At 36.5% G+C, this 22,836-nt stretch overlaps 1 protein-coding gene across 2 annotated transcripts in view; it reads left to right on the top strand.

Moving 5' to 3' along the window:
* Positions 1 to 21,873, top strand: part of FAM3C (FAM3 metabolism regulating signaling molecule C) — a 47,828-nt gene extending 25,955 nt beyond the window's left edge. Inside the window, exons 5-9 of one of the 2 annotated variants that reach the window (XM_082846965.1) lie at positions 10,063 to 10,121; positions 11,235 to 11,285; positions 13,459 to 13,543; positions 19,005 to 19,131; positions 19,725 to 21,873. In XM_082846965.1, coding sequence (XP_082703091.1) covers positions 10,063 to 10,121; positions 11,235 to 11,285; positions 13,459 to 13,543; positions 19,005 to 19,131; positions 19,725 to 19,814 — 412 coding nt within the window. In that variant the 3' untranslated portion in view covers positions 19,815 to 21,873. The remainder of the gene's footprint in view (positions 1 to 10,062; positions 10,122 to 11,234; positions 11,286 to 13,458; positions 13,544 to 19,004; positions 19,132 to 19,724) is intronic. The other variant, XM_082846966.1, reaches the window with a different exon arrangement.
* Positions 21,874 to 22,836: the final 963 nt, after the last annotated feature.

Genomic DNA, 22,836 nt, shown 5'->3' with positions numbered 1-22,836 from the left:
TTCCTCTGAGTAAATTCTCTAGATCCCAAGTGGTAGTCATAGACACAAGGTGGCTATTTAATTTTGATTCTTAAGTAATACGGGAAAAGTTAATTCATTTAAATTAATTAAAAGTTCAGTTCCTCAGTCACACCAGCCACATTTCAAGTGCTAATAGTCACGGACAGCTTGTGCCTACCCAACTGAACAGCACAGACAGAGGGCATTTCCATCGCTGCAAAGAAGTCCAAATAGGACCGTTTTTGTCAAATAGATAGCACTGCCCTAGATAATGAACACTTTCTCTTACAAACCAACATCTTTCATCTTAAATGTTTGAATGCTGCTTGTTGAAGTATGAAATAACCCAGCAATAACCTCTAGTCCATTGTGGCCCAGAACTGCTTGCCACTAAACTGAATGGTTTCCTTTACTGAGGTGCTCTACAAAGTATACTTTTTAGGTTTTTTTCAGCCTCCTACCCCAGTGTCCATTGTCACTTGATTGTGAAGTTCCCGCCTGTGAAGTTGCAAACCTCACTTTTAGTTGGTTGCTTTTAATCTGGTCTTGCCTGAAAAATTAGATATGTGAGCTTATTTAAGCTTCACATAAAATAATATATGTACCATTAATATGTAGAATAAAGAGTGAGGTAATTTTACAGATAGAAGGAAACGAGGCAGTTTTTCCCAGCATTTTGTGTGTCTTTTCTTTTTAATATAGAAGCGCTAACATTTTTATCCTAACCCCCTTTTCAGTTAACCATGCATATGTTATTTAGCCTCTTAAAATAACACTTTTCTTATAAATTAAAGGCTTGAGCTAGGTGATCTTTAAGATCCCTACTCATCCTTTTTCCTCATGCTGATGGTAATCCATTGTCCTCTGATATCTCATAATAGTCTTGCTTTACTGAATTGAATTAAAAAGCACTTGGATTTTAGAAGTTAGTAGATTTTGCATTAAATAATATCCTTCGCGTTACCTTAGAGTGTTCCCATTCACCATTTTCACCTTTTTCACCTTGTTTGGCTAAAGGGGCCAGAAATTTGATTCTGAATAATAAGCAGAAGTTTTCTTAGAATGCCCAGCCCATGGTAGATTGTCTTTAGACACCTCTGCCCCCTTGAAGGATGAAAGTTTTAATGCAAAGAACTAGAGATCAAACTCTAATGAAGACTAGCAGGTTCTGTATTCACAGATTAGAACAGGTTAAAAAGAAGAGAGAAGCATATGTGTGCAGGCAGTGGAGTCTGGTAAAATAAGTTTGGGCTCAGAGCCAGAGAACTTGGTTCTAGCATAGTGGGCATGTCATGTAGAATTTGTATTTCAATTCGTTTAACTGTAAAATTGAGACCGGCTACCTATCCATCCTCTTTTCAGGAGTCATCCTGCCATTCCCATGAGAGGCTAAATAATTGATGGGATTTTACAGTTTTGCCTCAGGCCCTGAAATCTAGTCCTTGAAGAAGGACTGAATAATTGGCCAGGGATCCCTAGTGGAGAAATAGGGACAATTCACAGTCTAGTACCTTTTCCAGTATATTCTATTTCTGTATTGAAAGTTTTTCCAGGGAATTCCCTGGTGGTCCAATGGTTAGGATGCCGCGCTTCCAGTGGCAGGGGGTGCAGGTTTGATCTCTGGTCAGGAAACTAAGATCCCGCATGCTGCGTGGCCAAAAAAAAAAAAAGAAAAAGAAAAAAAAGAATAAAAGTAGATTGATACATGGCATATTCATTTGTAGCCAATGGGTAATTTGAGACATTAAATAGCATGTTTCTAGAAAGTTTTTCCAACAAAAAATGTTAAAGAAAGAGTCTGAGTTTTCTTAGCGTCATTCATTCCATTCACTTATTCAACAGATATTTGCTGAGCACAGTCCCTGCTTTCATGGAACATACAGTATAGTAGGGAGATGGATATTTAAGAAGTAAATGCAAATAAATAATTAGAAATTGTGGCACACGCTGCACAGAGCAGCAAGGTGTGAAGAATACTTACTGGGGCAAGTGAGGTGAGGTCGAGGTGTCCAACTTTAGATTGAGTGGGTCAAGGAATAATTTCTCTAAGACAGTGATGTTTAGTCTGAGAACTAAAGGATAAGAAGGAAAACAGCCAGGTGAAGAGTGGGGGAAGACCATTCTAGACAGAAGCAAGAGCATGCTTGAAGGCCCTAAGATGGGACAGAGCTGGAGAGAAGTAAGGGCTAGGCGAGTGGAATTTACAGGCCATGCAGGGAAAGAGATGAGATCTTTTTCTGAGTGTGCTGAGAGGTTGCTGAAGGTTTTCAAACTCTGGCATGTCATCACTTCATTTACATTGAAGAAAATGATCTGACTGCTGGGTAAAATGATTGGAGAAGTAAAGAGAGCAATTGGAGGGCGATTACCATGGCTGCCATAGCTCTTCAATTCCACTCCCCCCACCCCACACACAGTTAGCAAGAGACTTTTTTTGCCTGTGTACCCACTGAAATATGTAAGTGAATACTAAAAATACATAAGTAGAAATTTTAATATTTTCCTACACATGCTCTGAGCATATGCAAACTCATTTTGGAGACTACTAGTCCAGATCATTGCTTCTCAGTGGGGGTGATTTTCTCCCCAGGGGACACTTTTCGAGGTCTGCAAACATTTGGGGACATCAGAGCTGTGGAGGTGCTGCTTATAGAGGCCAGGGATGCTCTTAAACCTCCTACGGTGCACAGGATAGCCCTTCAACACGCATTATCAAGTCCATAATATCATCATAGACTGAGATTTAGAAACCTCAGTACAGATAAAAGATGGTAAGATAGGGTCGTGGTCATGGTTTTAAGGGCAAGTGGACGCAGTCAAGATACATCATGGAGAATGAGATGGATTTCAAGCTTCTCATTAGTTAGAAATAGAAAATCCCGGGTATAAATATCCGGTGTCACACAATACAGGAATTGTAGCTCTTTTTCTTTTGTATTAGAGAACCCATAGAGTTTACTAATATTCAAGATACAGCTTTTATTTCAGGCATTTACTCGTATGATTTCAGTTTATATGAAGTTGATATTAGGAATAATACTTCACCTTTTATTATAATCTTAATGTTTGGTACAGAAATTATATGGCAGACTATTTTGAGGGATTTTTTTTTTCACATTGAGAGGCAAGATAGTGTTTTGGGCTGTGAGGTCCAAAAGGTAAAATCAGGGATACTATGGAGGTACTTACATAATCATTTAAAATGTAAACACTTTAAAAGAGTGAAAACCATTCTAAGGTCATGAGTGGTAAAACAGGACAGCCAGCCAGCCAGCCGGCTAGTTTTGACCCATGGGCTGTAGTTTGTTAAACCCTTCTCTAAACGAATCATAATAGCTAGAGCACGTTGGAGGTATTTGAAACAAAACTCCATTCAAAGTTGTAGAATCTATCTATAGATTGTATAATCATTTTTTTTAGCTATTTGCCTGCAGGTGTGGAGCGGTGGTGGGGTGACCTTCATATTCGTAAAGGATAAAATATTTCAACTTGTGTTAGTAAGAGGGACTAACCTTTTATACATTTAAAATCTTTAGTGGTTTGTCCTTTGCTCGCTTTAAAACTTGGTAAGCTACTGCCCTCTTGTGGGAAGCCTATGTCATAGTGCTGCTTTGTTGCCTTTATTTCTCTGCTCTCTGATAGACGCAGCCACACACTCCAAATGATCTCTCTTGGAGAAGACGCCGTGACGCTTAATTATTACTCTAACAGGTTAATCATAGCTGTGGCTTCTTCATATCAGTGATGGCTACAACGCATTTCTGAAAGGAGCAGAACAAATGCATTTTGAAACTTCCCTCTTATGCAGCAGACTTGTTTGGTTCTCTTATGGCCCACCTTTCACAACTGGTCTTGCACACACATAAAAAAGGCCTGTGTTTTATTAACTACATTTAAGTTTTAGAGAACGAGTGAAATTTTGAAGACAGATATGCGAAGAGTATGGGTAAATAGTTAAATGTTACTAACCTTTTACAAATCAAATTCTTATGCTTTTCCTTTTTTAATGGATCTTGGAGTAGAGGTTTTTTTTTTAACTTTTTAGTTTTGAAAAAATTACAGAAATATCAGGCTGTTGCAAAGATAGTACAGAGAGGTCTCATGTGCTCTTCACCCATTTTTCCACGTGGTTATATCTTATGTATCAATAATTATAGTATAATATCAGAATGGAAATTATTAGTTAGTATAATGTGTGTGTTTAGTTCTATGTCATTTTATCATGTGTAGAGTCATGTAACCAGGACAGCAATTAAGATACAGAATTATTCCGTCACCACAAAGATCTCTTTCATAACACCCTCTAATAGTCACCTCCACCATCACTGACCCCTGGAAACCACTAATCTTTTTATCATTTCTATCATTTTGATGTTTTGAGAATGTTATATAAACAGAGTCATACAATATGTAACCATTTGAGATTGGATTTTTTTCACTCGGGACAATGCTTTTGAAATACTGGTTCGTATTAATAATTTGCTCCTATTTTATTGCTGACTAATATTCTGTGGTATGGATATACCACAGTTTACCCATCACCTTTTGTCCTCAACCAGACAATTTCAGTGCTTCTAATTTGGGCTGTTATTGATAAAGCTGCTATGAACAGTCATATAGAGATTTTTGAATTTCGAATGCATCTTTATTTCTCTGTAATAGAATGCCCAGAAGCTCTGGGTTGTGTGGTAAGTGTAATGTTTAATTTTGTAAGAAACTGCCAAACATTGTCCAGAGTGACTGCTCCATATTACATTCCTACCAGCAGTGCATGAGAGATCCAGTTTCTCTGTATATTTACCTGCATTTGGTATTGTCACTATTTTTTATTTTAGTTCTAATAGGTGTGTAGTGGTATCTCAATTATCTGTCCCTTATGTCTAGTGATGTTGAACATCTTTTAATGTGTTTTTTTCCCACCTGTATATTCTCTTCAGTGAAATATCTATTCATGTCTCTTGTCCATTTTCTAATTGGATTGTTTGGTTTTTTACTGCTGAGTTTTGAGTTCTTTTAATATATTCTAGATATGCATCCTGTTGTCAGATATGTGGTTTGTAACTGTTTTCTTCCAGTCTGTAGCTTGTCTTTTCATTCCACTTACCAGGGTCTTTTGCAGAACCAAAGTTATTAATTTTAATAAAGTCCAATTTATCAATGTTTTTCTTTTATGGGTTATGCTTTATTGTTTGTTTATGGATTGGTGTTATGCCTAAGAACTTTTCAACAAGCCCTAGTTTTCAAAGATTTTTCTCTACATTATCTTCTAAAATTTTTATAGCTTTATGTTTTACATATGAATCTGTGATCCATTCTACATTAAGTTTTGAACGAAGTATGAGATTCAGATTAAGGGTCAATTTTTTGGCCTGTGGATATCCACTTGCTTCATTACAGTTTGTTGAAATGACTATCCTTTCTCCATTGACTTGCTTTTCCTCCTTTGGTAAAAAATAAGTTGGCCATACTTCCACTAGTACATTTCTTTGTTCCACTGGTCCACTTCTTGTTCTCTCTTTGTTCCATTGATCTGTATATCTATTCCTCCACCAACACCACATGCTGTTGATTATACTAGTTATGGAATAAGTCTTGAAATGAGGTAGAATGATGCCTCCAACTTTACTCTTTTTTTTTTTTTTTCCAAAATTGTTTTTAGCTACTTTAGTTTCTTTGCCTTTGTATATGACATTTTAGAATAATCTTGCCTCTATCTACAGAAAACCTTGCAGGGATTTTGTTAGGAATTTTGTTAAACCTGTATGTTAATTTATGGAGAATTGACCATCTTTACAATGTTGAATCTTTCAGTCCATGAGTATGACATGTTTCATTTATTTATATCTTCTTTCATATCTTTCATCACCATTTTGTGGTTTTCAGCATAAGGTCCTACACATGCTTTATTAGGTTTATACCTAAGCATCCCCCCTTTTATTGAGCAATCATAGAAAACATTGTGTTTTTAATTTCAGTTTCCTTGTGTTCATTAGTATATTGACACCCAATTGATTTTTATATGTTGATCTTGTATCTTGTAATGTTGCTGAATTATTACTTCCAAGAGGTTTTTTTGTTTTTGTTTTTGTAGCTTCCTTGGGATTATCCAAACATGCAGATGACAAACATGCCATCTGCAAATAGGGACAGCTTTGTTTTCTTCCTTTCCAATCTATATGCCTTCATTTCCTTTTCTTGGAAGTCGGCTAGGACTTGCAATACTGTGTTGGGTAATAGTGGTGAGAGCAGCCATCCTGGACTTGTTCCCAATTTTAGAGGAAAAGCCTTCAGCCTTTCACCACTGAGTATGATGTTACGCAGTAGTTTTTTTGTAGATTTTTTTTTTTTTTTAAATCAGTATGAGGAAGTTCCCCTCTATTACTACTTTTCTGAGACTTTTTACCATGAACGGTTGTTGAATTTTGTCAGATGCATTTTCTGCATTGAGATGATCATGTGATTTTTCTTAAGCCTGTTAATATATAGTGGATTACATTAACTGTTCAAATAATTAACCTTTCATCCTTAGACTAAACCTGACTTAGTCATGGCTTATGATAATTTTTAAAAAATATACTGGTGAATTCCATTTACAAATGTTTTGTTAAGGATTTTTGCCTGTATTTTAATGAGGCTTATTGGTTTGTTGTTTTCTTGTAGGTTTTGGTATCATTGTAATACTGGCTTTGTAGAATAAATTGAGAAGTATACCCTTCACTTGTGTTTTTGGAAAGAGTTTGTGTAGAGTTGGTATTAATTCTTTTTTAAAAAACATTTGGTAGACGTCTCCACTGAAACTCTCTGGGCTTTGGAGATTTTGGGGGTGGGGGGAGTTTATAAACAAATTTAATATTTTTCATAGTTATAGGACTATTTAAATGACCTATTTCACAATGGATGAGTTGTGTTAGTTTGTACTAGCTCAGGAATTGGTTCAGTTCATCTAAGTTGTCAAATTTACATGTGTGGAGTTGTTCATAGTATTCCTTTATTATCCTTTTGCTATGTGCAGGGTCTGTAAGGATATCCCATTTCATTCTTTTTTTTTTTTTTTAATTTATTTTTGGCTGCGTTGGGTCTTTGTTGCTGCACACGGGCTCTCTCTAGTTGCGGCAAGTGGGAGCTACTCCATTGCGGTTCACGGCCTTCTCAGTTGCGGCGTGCAGGCCCTAGGGTGCATGGGCTTCAGTAGTTGTGGCGCGCGGCCTCAGTAGTTGTGGCACACGGGCTTAGTTGCTCCATGGCATGTGGGATCTTCCTGGACCAGGGATCGAACCTGTGTTCCCTGCATTGGCAGGCGGATTCTTAACCACTGCGCCACCAGGGAAGTCCCCCATTTCATTCTTGATATTGGTGATTTGTGTCTTTTTTTCTCTGTCAGTCTTATTAAAGGTTTGTTAATTTTATTGCCCTTTTCAAAGAACCAGCTTTTTGTTTCATTGATTTTTCTCTATTTTTCTCTTTTCAGTTCCCTTGATTTCTGCTCTTTTTAATTTCTTTCCTTCTGCTTGCTTTAGGTTTCTTTTTAGTTTTGTGAGATGAGAGCTTAGGTTATTAATTTGAAACTTTCTTTTTAAATGTGAGCACTTAGTGCTATAAATTCCTTAATCTCAGTACTCTTTTAGCTATGCCTCACAAATTTTTATAAGCTGTGTTTTCAATGTGTTTTTTAATTTCACTTCAGACTTCTTTGACCCATAGATTATTTAGACATATATTGCTTAGTTTCCAAGTGTTTGGTGATTTTCCTATTATCTTTGATTTTGATTACATTGTGGTCAGAGACAAATTTGGTATGAGTTCAGTTCTTTTAAATTTGTTGAGGTTTACTTTATGGCCCACGATATGGTCTATCATAGTATATGCTCCATGGGTACTTGAAAAGAATGTGTATTTTGCTGTTGTTGGGTAGAATGTTCTTTAAATGTCAATTAGACCATGCTGGTTAATGCTGCTGTTGAATTCTTCTATACCCTTTGTAATTTTCTGTCTATCAGCTGTTGAGAGGGGTATTGCCATGTCCAACTGTAATTGTAGATTTGTCTGTTTCTCCTGTCAGTTCTATCTGAGTTTGCTTCACATATTTTATATCTTGATTGCTTGGTATTTTAATTGATGTTAATATAGCCACTCCTGCTTTCTTTTGTTTAAATAGCTTTATTGAGATACAGCTCATATACCATACAATACATTCATTTAAAGTATACAGCCAGTGGTTTTTAGTGTATTCAGAGATGTGTGCAACCATCACCACAGTCAGTTCTAAAACACTATCATACCTCAGAAAGAAATGCTGTGTCCTTTAGCTGTTGCCCTCCTGTTCCATTCCCATCCCATTCTACTCCGTCTCCCCTCCCCTCCGACCAGCCCTAAGTAACCACCAGGTTTACTTTCTGTCTCTATAGATTTACCTATTTTGGAAATTCTGTATAGATAGTATTATATAATATGTAGATTTTTTGTGTGATCAGCTTCTTCACTTAGAATAGTGTTTTCACAGTTCATCCATGTATCAGTACGTCATTCCTTTTTATGGCTGAATAATATTCGATTGTACAGATATGTCACATTTTATCCATTCATTAGTTTGTGAACTTCTGGGTTGTTTCTACTTGTTTCTTGTAGACAGCATGTAGTTGGGTCTTATTTTAATACACTGTGCCAGTTTCTCTTTTCATTTGATATGTTTGAACTATTTATATTTATTATAATTATTGACATGTTAGGGCTTAAGCCTGCCATTTTATTCTTTTTTTTGAGGAAATTGTTTTCTCGTATTTGAAAACGTATTACATGATTCAACAAAAACATCACACACATCATTGACAGACAAGGGAAATTCCAACATATGTCTTTATTGCTCAATGTTTCAGCGTTTTCTTACTTTGTCTTACTCTTTAAATGAAATAGCATCCAACTTTTGTATTAGAATTTTACTCATTCATCACTTGCAACCATAGGTTAAGCACAGATGAGTTATATGAAAATCGCCTAACACATTCTGTGAGAATCAATGGCTAAGTGAAATTTATAATAAAGTATATATTTTATTAGTTGTAAAATGTGTGCTACAGATCCTTTCTGTCAGTAAAATTTATAATAAACTTACGTCATTGGTTGGGAATGTAATTATTCACAATAGGTAAGAGATAGAAACAATCTAAATGTCTGTTGATGGATGGATAAAGAATAGATAGATAGATAGATGGTATCATATACGAATACGGTTGTGTGTGTTCACACATATGCAACTCCCCCCTCTCCACCAACCTCAACCCAACCTCAATGATTGTTAATCATTGAACAGCACATCACTGTGAATTTTTAGAATAAAAGGTACCTACAATTTTAGTTTAATAATTCTAATTCAACAAACTGAACTGATAACAAGCAAATATTTTATTCATACCTTCTATTTCACAGTATTTATTATCTTTATGTCATGGTCTATGAGCTGCTAGTGGTTGATTACCGCAGAATGACATTACAAGTCTTATGGTTAGATGCAGTAATTATATGAATACAATATTCCTTCTTCTGGGTATTGAGAAATTTTGCCTTGGTAATCACTAAGAGAATGTTCACAATTAAGTTAAATTCTTCTTGCTCTCAGATTATAAAAAATTTTAGTAGCATCTCGCTTCTGTTTCATGTCACATTGATATTGTAGAAGGTAGAAAAGAGGTTACCCTTGTTTGTTCCCTTGAGGATGGTGCAGACTATGTGCAGAATGTCCACATGTTTGAAGGATTTTCTAAAATGGTATTTCATAACCTGCCACACAGAGCAGCAAGAAAGAGTCTAGTATTTCAGCACTAATACTTTGTAATATATATTTCTATTCATGAAATCTTATTTAAGAACATTGCTTTAAAATTATTCAATGTTAGACTGTCTTCTCTGACTTGGTAGAGACCTTTCAGTCTCCACTGCAGTACTAAACAATTGTACGTATATATAACATCCCCAACTTTTTTTTTTTGTCATGGATGGCTTTATTTCTTTAATGTATGTTTATGTTCAGTATCTAATTCTAAATTTGTCTTGACTTTCCCCCTTCAGTTTAATGAGTGGTGTTAAGAATAATGTTGGAAGAGGGATCAATGTTGCCTTGGTAAATGGTAAGAATAATTATTTTAGCTTATGAATGTACTCAGTGTATATTCATATGTCCCAAAGTAAAATGCACTCTAATATCAAGAGATCAGGTGAGAAAGAGCCAGGCTTGACATTAAAACCCTCCCCACACCCTCCCAAAACACCAACTGTAGGTCGAGACTCTGCATCTCAGTATTTATAGCGTGCTTTCTTAGAAGCATCCAGCTTGCTGTCCAGTGAGTAGAGAACTTCCCATGAGATTGTCAGGATACAACCAATCTAACATTAAATTGATGAATCCTTGCTGCAGATTTTGGAATCCTAACATAATATAGATGGACGTGAATGAGGGTTTATAGAATGACAGAGCGTGGTGGACTACTGGATGGGGTATGGGGCTGAGTGAAGAGTAGGAGTTGATTGTAATTTTTCAGTATCGTCCACGTTGAATCCTGAACATCTCGAGTGTTCTTGCAAAATCACATCTGAAAATATGAACCCGTGAAGTGAGACTCAACTGCATACTCGTCTTCTCTTTCTGGGACAGTCACCCTTGTAAATCTGTATAGGGTGATTATAAACCACAGCCACCTTCTCCAGTTCACAGTGTAGGAAAATATTGTTTACTTCTTTCACAAGAGATACATTTTTGTGTTTCTACTTTCTTCATTTTCTTAGCTATAAAATGTTCTATACGTATTTGTCTTTAATTGATAGCAAAAAAAATTTTTCAAAGGGAATTAAATACAAATTTTTTGAAAGATGGCTTTGACAATAGAAAATAGCATGGATTCATGTTTTTTTTTTTTAAAGGTTTATGTATTTTGGGGTAATTTTAAAATAAGGGAAGATGGTAACACATACGGATGAAAAATATCTAACTTCCAGTGATCTACAGTCAACAGTGAACTTCTGTTTGCTACTCTTCAGCTTCCAAGATTAGTGAGAAAGTCCTATTCAAAAAATACCCTTTTAGAAAAAATTTTCAGATGCATACAGTTCAAATTTTAAGTTTTGTCATAATAATTCTTTCTCTGCTAATGAATTCGCATCAGTCATTGGATAAGATCATTTGTCTTATATAGTGTAGAGTATATTTCAGTTGCATAATTTGCTATGAATTCAATCTCTTTCAGGAAAAACAGGAGATCTAATAGACACCAGATATTTTGACATGTGGGGAGGAAGTAAGTATGAATAACATATAAGTGTTCTGTTGCTGGCACTGAATCACATCAATATAATGTAGCCCATTAATGAGAAAATAATGGTACTAATTTTGTGTTAGTTCATTTTATTACTCTTTCTTTTCACTGAATGTCTAGCTGTATTTAAGTGATCAGTCTTACTGCATACACTTTGCTTTTTATAAAAATTGTTGGTGATGTGTAATTAAGAGCAATAATATCACAATTGAGATTTTTAAAAAATCTGAGTCCTACTTTTTGCAGGACAACTAATTCAAAGCTTCGGGCTCTTTTAGGTTTCTGCCTGAAATTTCTAAAAAAAAGAATAAGTAATTTGAAGAAGGACATAACCAGTGTAAGCATTCTTAGCTGACTGAATTGATTTCTTTTCATATGATCTTTCAGTCTCAAAACTAAGTTTATAACCAGGATGATTATTCAAGTAGATGAATATTTGAGAGAAGGAATGGAATTTCCTTTCTGGTTTACTGGACTAAGAACAATCCACAGATGATCTTCCTAAGTTGGAAGTTCCTTAAGGAGCAGGTGGAAGTTAGTCACCAGCATGCAGAGGGAAGGAACTGGCACCTCGAAGAAGGATGTGCCTGAGAGAAGGAAGGCCAGCACTGATTTAGCTTCTGATTCTTTTCTAAGTCGAGGCTCTCCCCTGCACCTCCCCATTCTCATCCGCTTTGTATATTCCCTGGAAGCCAGCAGTTGCTAGGCTTCCTGAAATTTATCTTGTTTTCAGACCATTCAGCTTTTCTAATATTTCTTCAGCTTGTAATGAGATAATGCATGTATTATTTATTTTTTAAATGAGATCAGAAGAACTTTGCATAGCTGTCAAAACTGTGTAAACTTAAAATGTACCATCAATTTTAGATACTAAAGGCGTAATTGGTTCTACCAAAATTTGTTGCATGGAATAACTCTTATAAAACTATTGTCGAAATCACTCATGTGACCAGAAGCTCTGGTATTTCATCTCAGGTGGATTAACTACTGCTAAAAATACTCCTCAAATTAAGAAGAAGTTGTAAATTACTGCCATGTTTCGATTTAAATCGAAGTGATTTGTTAGCTGCTCTGTTACATTTTTTCTGAATTAAAAATGCTATTATTTTAAGATAAAATTCAGTTAGAGAAAATCTTTGGAATCTTTGCTGTGGAAAGAAACTGAGTAGATTTGAAGGAACCCAGTTTTGAAGTAGTATTAGACTTGGGGCTGTAAGGAAACCTGACGTTGTAAGGAGTTCAAGATGTAGAATAATTTGCAGTACCTGATCAGCCTCTTTGGCATCATCAGTTTATTGTCACTGAAGTGGTGTTTAAGCCCTTCTGAATCTTGATATACTAGATGAAGCAGGTAAAGACTGCAATATTTACCTTGATTAGTTTGGCTTTTAGTGATAACTAACCTACATTCCTTCCCCTAGTTTATAGTAAGTAGATATGCCCGGGAGTTTCTTTAAATCAGTGTGTGTGTGTATACAGTTGTCCCTTGTATCTGCAGGGGACTGGTTCCAGGACCCTCCACGGATAACCCATAATCTGCATATGCTCAAGTTCCATAATTTGACCTCCATATCTGCAGTTATGCATCCGCGGATTCAACCAAGTGTGGGTTATGTGGTACTGTAGTACTTATTGGAAAACAATCTGCGTATAAGTGGGCTCCTGAGTTCAAACCCCTGTTGTTCAAGGGTCAAATGTATACATATTTATATAATTTTTTTTAAATTACCAGATCCTTTTGTGCATTAAATAAAAGTTCTCTGTCTTCATTTTTAGAAAAGTATCTGTGCAAACAATTTGCCATGTACTCAGGGAGTCCATGAGCCTTTCTCCTGCTCCCCTAAATTTCTTACTTTAAGTCATAAGTCATGCTTTAATATGACTTTGCTATGGTTTTTTCATTTAGCCCCTGGAATATCAGTATAAAAAACGTACAGGATGAATCAGGATTGGGAAATTTTAAGTTGATGGGAAACTTAATTTTTAACCTGTTCATAAGATTTGTCTTTCTTTTGGTTACTCTACGTTAGAAATTATTGATTTACAAGAACTTCATTTTTATATTACTAACTTTTAAGAGATTATCATGATGTTTACTCAGTCATTTAAAAAAAAAAACCAAAAAACCAACCCTCAACCCTTTCTTTTTTTTCAGATGTGGCCCCATTTATTGAGTTTCTGAAGGCCATACAAGATGGAACAATAGTCTTAATGGGAACATATGATGATGGAGCAACCAAGTATGTAAACTTAAAAATTTATGCAACTTTTCAGAGTTATAATTTATAATAATATAAGAAATACATTTTCAATGAAAACATTTATAATATAGAGCAAAGTAATCCAACTTTCAGATGAACACCATTAACATTTTTTTATTTTGCTTTCTTCTTTCTTGTATTTATTGTGATACATTGTTGTGAAATTAGAATCACGTTGTACATGAAGTTTGTTATACTCATTTATGTTGTTTTTAACAACTATATAGTTTTCTCTGGCACTAATATTCTTCAGTAGCATTTTTTAATGGCATTTCCCAAAGTGTGTTCCGTGAACACACTTTAAAGCTGTAATGGCTCTTTTAACCTTTTATCATGTTACGTTTCCAGGTCATTTTACCCTCCTGGTTGGATTTCTTGGGCATTCTCTAGGTGATTATTGTCTCTCTTAAAATGGTGCCCCAAGTTGGACATAGTGTTCCCAGATGTGGTCTGGCCAGTACAGGGTATAATGGAGATGCTAGCTCACCATGTTTGAGAAATTACGTTTAATATTCATGGAGACTAGTGTTGCATTCATTTTCTTTTGGCAGTCACATCACATTTTTGGTCAACTTAAATTCTCAGATCTTCTCATTTGATCTCAGATTTTTTTTTTTTTAAACCACTGCCAAGTCAGGTCTTCCTCCCCATTTCAGAACTTGCTTTTGTTTAATGTGAATGAAGGACTTTATATTCATATATCCTTGTTAAATTTAATTTTGCTGTTATTGGCCCAGTTGGTCTCGATTCTGACATTTGTCCTATGAGGTTTCCATGGCCCAGGCTTCATACTCTCTCCAGAGTCATTCAGGTGTCTAAATCTAAGTCATTGACAAACACGTTTACCACAGGCAGTGTGCCACCAGCTGGAGGCCGCCTCCAAGGGATTCATCTAGTCATCAACTGCAGAACTACTTTTCAGTTTCCACTGTATCCTAATAGGCATACCATTCAGTTGCTGTTTAATTATTTTATTTTCTGAGACCATCAGATACTCACTTGAAATTCATGAACGATGCTAATTATAATACCCTGATCTACTGCCCCCAAACCTACCTCTTCTAAATCTGAAATATATGAGATGGTGTGTTAACTTGGCTTTATTTATTCCTGCCTCCTTCCAGCTACTCCCTCTCTCTTTTTTTTTTTTTTTTTAAATTTTTGGACGCGTTGGGTCTTTGTTGCTGCGCACGGGCTTTCTCTAGTTGCAGCGAGCAGGGGCTACTCTTTGTTGCGGTGCACAGCCTTCTCACTGTGGTGGCTTCTCTTGTTGCAGAGCACAGGCCCTAGGCGCGCGGGCTTCAGTAGTTGTGGCTCACGGGCTCAGTAGCTGTGGCTCGTGGGCTCTAGAGCGCAGGCTCAGTAGTTGTGGCGCACAGGCTTAGTTGCTCCACAGCATGTGGGATCTTCCCGGACCAGAGCTCGAACCCATGTCCCCTGCGTTGGCAGGTGGATTCTTAACCACTGCGCCAGCAGGGAAGCCCTCCCTCTCTTTCTTTTCTTCTTCTTTGTGTAATACTCACAGGAGATCCATTCTAAAATTTCTACTCCATTCTAGAATTTGCTAGGAGTTAGAATTAGTTTGATTGGACCATTGTTTTTAAAATTTTCCTTGTCTTTTTTGAAAACTGGAATATTTAACTAACTTTTAATGTCTTAGCATCTTCATTTTCCATGATGCTTCTAAAATAACTGACACGACCTTGAAGACTTTATTAATAAGTTCCTTAAGAATTTAAGTGTGTGACATGTGTGGGCCTGGAGGCTTAAATTAATTTTAAAGCACTTAATATGGACGTTCCTGAACTACTTTTCCCTTTTTATGTTGACCGAAGAGTGTTTGCCTCCCTGGAAAAGACAGTTGTGCTTTGATCTTGATATTATATCATTCTTGTGAAACAGTGGGTCCCTTCATTATTTGTACTTGGTAGCAAAAGTTCTCTCTGTGGCCTTCAGTAGTTGTATGAGTCGCATCTCATTTGGAGCACTCAGGGCTTCCTGGTAGTAGTATTAAAAGTTTTGTCATTAGTAACATGATGTGCCTTGTATTTTTGCACACTTCCTTTTCTCAGTTTGAACCCATCACGCAATGTAAGTGGACTCAGGGAGTTCAAACCCATGTTGTTCAAGGGTCAGTTGTATCTCCAAAATTAATGCTATGTATAAATATATTAGTTACACTACACTGCCTTTTAAAGAAATGGGGCATTTTGATACCTACTGTATCAAATGCTCAAAATATTGGCTGTGTTGCATGGTTTTAAACTTCTTTTTAAAGCATGAAATCATCTTTTACTTACATAAAAGATATCAAAAAGGAATAATAAAAATCCCCTAGATTCTACATAGGCAGATTAGAAAACTTTAGAAATTATTGAGAAAGTTGTCTTGTTCTAAATCTATAGTTAGATATACATAGGGACATGCGGCAGGGCTGCCCAAGACCACCCCCAGGTTTGATGATTCACTGGGAGGAGTCACAGGACCCAGCATACAGACCTGCTTACTCACTGCTATGATTTGCTACAGCAAAAGGATACAAAGCAGAATCAGCAAAGGGGAGCTAGCAGAGAGCAAAGTCTGGAGGAAGCCAGGCTCTAGTTCCTCTCCCAAGTGGAGTGACACAGGACATGCTTAATTCCTCCAGCAACAAATTGTGACAAGACTATGAAATGCTGTCTGCTAGGGAAGGTTATTAGAGACTCATGGCCCAGGGTTTTTACTGGGAGCTGGTCATGGAGGCACCCTCCGCCTTACATATCCCCAAATTCCAGACTCCCAGACAGAAGGTAGGTGTTGAGCATAAACTGTATTGTTTGTACAGTTTAGACACAGTGAATCATTCTGATCAGGTCTGTGAATGGGGGGAGCCTCCCCAAATCCAAGTTTCCAGATGCCAGCCAAGGACCAGTCTTGCTGTTAGGGCTTTCTAAGGCGTTTTATTAACCCTTTTCTGCACAGGACCTAAGGGTGTTCTCATTGAAAAGTAAGGAAAGATTAACGGGATCAAAATGCAAAGCTGTTTCAAGTTGCTTCTAGATCTTTGGCTAAATTGGCTTAGTTTATTCATACCGATCAAAATGACCACTTCTGAAATTTAGAAGTACAGAAGGAAAAATGACTGCCCTTCAATATATTTAATTGATGTAAAAATTTTTAGATAAGAAAAAAATTTATGTACTTCTGGCTGGGGGCCAGGCCTGTGTTTGGATAACCACCTACCTTGCAAGCAGTTTTTGTGTATGAAGCAATCTCTTGGCATTTGTGAACCTAACATTCATGAGCAACCCGAAGCCTGTGAGATGCAATTTGTGATTTTTCTGAGATGTAATTGAATCAAGCCCCGAGGCTTTCCTCCAGGAGGTTGTCATTACGCTGCCCAGTAAGCCTGACCTCTGTACTTCAACACCATTTGTTCTCGATAAAGCAGCAAAACTCACTACTAGTACTGATGATGCAAGTAAAATATTCTAATTAAGCCAGAAATAAAACATTTGGATAAACTAAGGAGTAGAATATGATGGTCTGCAGATCCATGACATCCTAACATGATTTAGAAACAAGAAAACAGGGTTCAGACAATACTTTCTGGGAATGTCCCTCTAACATACAAGTTGCTTATCAAATGAGCAGACGAATGGAAGTGATAGCTAATTCATGTAAGGACGGGTACAGGAAACACAGCTACAGACAGACTTTGGGGAGAACGCCAGACGTGGGTACACGTGGTTCTCTGTGAAGGTCTCAAAATCTTCAGAGACTGAGACTTCACTGGTCCCACAGCCATTTCATTTATTTTTATTTCCCTTGATTATAAAGACATCGCTTTATATAGATGAGTCTGAAAGGCTAAATATTCCAGGGCTGCCCCTGATTTTCTCACTGATTCTCGTGAACTTCCCCCAGGAGGACAGCAGTGCCCAAGCTATGGTTAAAACAGCTCCACTGCCCCATGGATGTGGTTTGTATAATTGTGGAAGGCTAATAACATTGTAGCTCTTTCCTGTTTTATGAAGCTTTTTTTAACATAAAATATCCTGTTTATCTTCAAGTAAGTTACATTAGAACTGTTGCGCCTCATGTTTCTTTCATTTATCCATTAAAGGAGCCAGCTGATATTAGCATGGGGTGCTTCAAAGAAGGCTGCAGGATAAACAGGCGCCTTCCACTGGCCCTCCTGCTACTTTGCAGCCAATGATCCTCCACTTACTTGCAAATATAAAACTTGCCTTGCCTCAGATTTTAGAAGAACAGACCTCTCTAATTGACCTATAAATGCCATCTTTGGGGTGATATAGAGGACTTACTGGCCAGATACCTGCACAGGTGTCCCTTAGTTATCTTTTTGTGTTTTTTTTTTTTTTTTTTCGGCTCTACAACCAGCACAGTATCTTCTGAATTTCTTCTCCCTTTTGAGACAGAGGAGAGGTGGAGAATCACTCACAAAATCACTCACAAAATTCCTTAAAGGCATCTTTCAGTTAGCTGTTTCCCTAACAGTTGCCTTTTGTCACTGCCCTTTCTTAGCCGCTATGTGGTTAATATTTTCATTTTTTTAAATAACCACTTGGCAGTTGTCTCTGAAGTAGAATTTATATCCCTATTCTCAAAATTCATTTTCTTTTAAATAAAACAACTGATGTTAGAAACATCCAAATTTCTATCAACACTTACCTTTATTCTATTCAACTGTAATTTACAAAGGGTTTAGTGGAGATTCAAAGTGATTTTTAATTTTACAAAGATGTTGGTTGCTTAAGGTCTTGGATGAACCTGAATAGGCACCTGCTGACTACAGTTTCTCTTATTTATTTGATGGATGTAAATGAAAATGAATTGTTGTTGTGAAATAAAGACACCTAAAAGGTACTTCTAAATAGCATGAACTTGAAATTAATTTCTAGATTTCATGGCTTTCATCACTAAAGAATTCAAATAGGACTTCCCTGGTGGCACAATGGTTAAGAATCCGCCTGCCAATGTAGGGGACTCAGGTTCGATCCCTGGTCCAGGAAGATCCCACATGCCTCGGAGCAACTAAGTCCGTGCACCACAACGACTGAGCCTGCACTCTAGACCCTGCGAGCCAAACTACTGAAGCCTTCATGCTCTTGGGCCCAGGCTCCACAGTAAGAGAAGCCACCGCAATGAGAAACCCACGCACCACAATGAAGAGTAGCCCCTGCTCGCCGCAAGTAGAGAAAGCCCGTGCACAGCAACAAGGACCCCATGCAGCCAAAAAAAAAAAAAAAAATTATTAAACTCAAATAGTAGGAATGTTACTCTGATAAAAAATCTTTTTTATGTTCTCTTATCTAAGCCAGCATTCTCTCTCATTTATTTCATGGTTGTATGTTAAGTATCCTAACTGTATCAGTATTACTTAAATAACATACAGGGTACTACATTTATTGAATTATTCTTTTCCTCCCTCTTTAAGACTCAATGATGAGGCCCGGCAGCTCATTGCTGAATTGGGGAGTACATCTATTACTCATCTTGGTTTTAGAGACAACTGGGTCTTCTGTGGTGGAAAAGGCATTAAGACAAAAAGCCCTTTTGAACAGGTTAGTGTCTTAGGCTTTCCTAATTAATGGACAAAAGCAATTGTGTGAAACCGTGCAGTGCCTATTCCTATCCCAGTTATTTGAAACTTAGATAAAGCAGACATTAAATATGTTCATGTGTTTTTCATAGGTTCTTGGTAATCAAGTATTTGAAATAACCGTGGCACTATTTTGATTTTAAACTTAAAAATAGTCAATTCTGCATGAAAATTTTTTTCCTACATGACAATGCATTGGCATATGATTAGTTTTATCTTAAGCCTTTTAGGAAGTTGGTTATTAAAGACTTTAATTGAACTTTTGTTGCTGTAATCAGTTAAGTTTAGAAATACTTTAGAACTTGGTAGAAGGTAAACCTACTTTTGACTAACAAGTGATCCTGTAAAGACCATCTGCAGTGTTTTGTTCTTTCAGCTGTTCTTTGAAGGTCTGCTACTACATGCCAGATGCCAAGTGTTGCTCATTTAATATATTGAACAATAATTTACATGTTGATAGAAGTGTTACTGAAGTGAGTACGCATAAGTATGCTATTGCAGATATGCAGTTCGCTAAAATTTTAAAAACTGTATACCATGATTGTGTTCCAACAGCACATAAAGAACAATAAGGACACAAACAAATATGAAGGATGGCCTGAAGTTGTAGAAATGGAAGGATGCATCCCCCAGAAGCAAGACTGATGTGGAGAAAATTGAAGGGACCATACTTTCACTTGCTAATGGGAAAGCCCTAACCGAAAAACTACATGTAAATATTTTAAGAGCATGCAGCCATCTCGGTGTGTGCATGACCATTATCTCTTTTGATATCAGGATTATTTATTGCTAACGTAAATAGACATCTTTGTAAATAGTCATCATAATGAGCAAATCACTGAACCATTTCTAAGCACATCTCCCTAATGGTACAATGTTCAGACTACGATGATAATGGCATCTTTTAATTCTAAAAGCATTACACAATGGATAACTGAACAGATTTGAAAAATGTATTGATATATATACTAGTCGCTGTGAAAAATCTATCTTGGAATAATATGGGTTTTAGGGAGGAGACTTTGTTTTCTTTTATATATATATATATGGCCTTTTGATGATAGTATCTTTTAAATTAAAAAGATATTGGGCTAGTTGTGTGTGTAATGTTACTTTACAGTCTGACTCCCCTCTTGTATTTCTTTTCTTAGTCTTTCTCTTTCCATCCCAAGAAACCTAGAAATAAAATATGAAAACTTGTATCAAATATGTGAAAAGCACAACAGAATTCTTCGTTTAATGTACACAGTAAAGAGGAAATATATGAATGTAGGTGCATCAGGGCTGTAGCTTGCTGGATTTTGAGTTAATAGTGTGCATGAGTTGATTTTGCATAAGCTATAGAGTAAGACTGTGGGGGGGTGGTGGCGGGCAACTCTGCAGAGCTGAGGAACCAGGCCAAGTCCCTTCCCCAGCCTTGGTAGGTCATTCAGGACAGCATGTCAGTATAGTTAGAGCAATACTGGCCTAAGTTTTCCTTATTTAAGTGTCATCAGCAATGACCAAGTGGTTTTGAAAGAGGCATGTTTTAATGTCACAATAATTTTGGATTGTAAACCAAGAAATTCTGTATTTACTTTCATCTAACTTCGTAAGAGTAATTTTTGCCCAAAAAGTTAACGACATATTTAGAAAGGTCCTGATTACTGATTGGGACTGATACTGTTTAAAAAAATAATTTTATTTGACACACAATGACTTTATACCCAATTCTACATAAAAATATAAGAGATCTACCTTTTCTTCAGATGTTCACAAAATGACTCAAGTTTTTAAAATATTTTTAGGGCATTAACTATTGTGTGTGAAGTATCTTAAACTGGAACATAAAAAATGTAACAAACTTCTATTCCCAGTAAAAGGCAGCAGTTCAATTTTGGATCTAAATTTTAGATGACTTATATAAGAAAAACTAAAAGCAGTATTTTTTATTTTGCTGTAAACCAAGGTGGAAGTTATTCAGCTATTTCTTAAATATCAGTGAGTTTGGGGGTACTGTTTCTTCCCTCAAACTGAATGTAATTCATGAATAAATGCACCTTACACATCTAAACAATTTTTGTAAACTTTTCAGATTTTTGGTGCTGATACGCTAAATCACATTCAGCATGTGTGTTTTGACATTTAAAATACTTCCCTCAATTCTGTAAATTAACAGAATGGCTATTTTACAGTTCCAGGGATTGTGAAATAAGTGTTGCTTTTTTAAAAAATAATGAGAATAAATACTCTTGGTTTTGCATTGTGATTTTTTTTTTGTATTATCTGGCAAAGTAATATATGCCTGTAGAACTTCACACTGAGGTTTGTCAAGTGTGTATTGTACTGCTTAACATGCAAAATTAAAGTCATTCCTATGGGTAAACACACTAATATCCTCAGGAGATATCTTAACATGGATAGAATTTAAGTATCTAGACGGCAGGACATCCCTTTCAGGATAAGGACTATAACATGATAGCTTTGTAGAGGTGTATAAAATGCCAAAAGGAGGTATAAAGATTGGTTACGTAACTGCCTTCATGCAGTTTGCTATTGTTTCAATTCTGCCTTGTATACATTATGTCAACATAACTTTGGAAGCAATAATTTTACTGTATTTTATTTTCAGATAGCTTTTAAAAATCAGCATTGTAAATGCAGCAGTGTCATTTAATGTTCAGAATTTTCATTAAAATCAAAAAATTGACATTGACACTTTGGTTTTTTAAATGGTGTTTAAGGACTTATGGATGTGTATTTTTTATTTGTAATCATAGAGGCTGTCCCAGGACAAGTATATTATAATAGGCCTGTTAAAATTCAGCAAAGATAGTAGGAAAATAAGTGATATGGGGAAATGAAAGGAAAATTGAGCCAGAATCTTTATATTCTTGACTTTAATTAAAGGTTATCACTGTTCTTTCTATATTGTATTTGTTTTGAAATGAATTAGCTGATATTTTATCATTTTTTGCCCGATGAAGCTCAGTGCCTTTAGCCTGAAAGGCACTTTATATTTAGTGTATGCAAATTATAAATAGGTTGACCCCCCCCAAAAGATGATAGTTTAATTCAGTTTCATTGACACTCCCCATTCTTAAATGAAAGAATGAGAAATGTGCTATGTTCAGTTAGTAGAGCAGTTGAAAGTGGAAATGCATTTACAATAGTTTAAAAAATGAATATGAAAGGGAAAAATAATTGCTCGTGTTGATCAGGAAAAAGATTTGCCACTTAACCTCTTCACCTGGGCCTTTGACAGCAATAAGTGCATGTAAATTAGGAGTTGTAGAATGAAGTACCAGATCTTACTTTTTCTAAAGCATTCCTCAGAAGCGTTCTTTGGCTGTCTCTTCCCAGGATGATTTTTCTGTTGTAGACTTGGTTTTTGATTGGCACATGCCAATGGCTAATCTCTGTTTCCCTCAAAGCTCCCTCAGCCTGGCCTCAGCCTCTACTATTGTCCCCATCTCCTTCCTTGAGGTTCCAGTGAAATCAAGAGTTAGATGGAGCGAAAAGCAGGCAGGCCTGGCCTGGGAGTATCAGGGAGCAGCAAAGGATGGTGTAGCCAGCCTGGTGAAAGCCCATCTGGAATCTAAGAGATGTCCTGCCCCAGAACCTTCCTCCAGTCCAGTGAGGGGCAGAGTACTGGAGGGCAGCTGTATTAAGGAAACACTTTCCACAC

Source organism: Leucopleurus acutus (assembly GCF_964270905.1).
Source record: "Leucopleurus acutus genome assembly, chromosome: 9".
Classification (NCBI taxonomy): Eukaryota; Metazoa; Chordata; class Mammalia; order Artiodactyla; family Delphinidae; genus Leucopleurus; species Leucopleurus acutus.
This window is presented reverse-complemented; position numbering and strand designations above follow the sequence as displayed.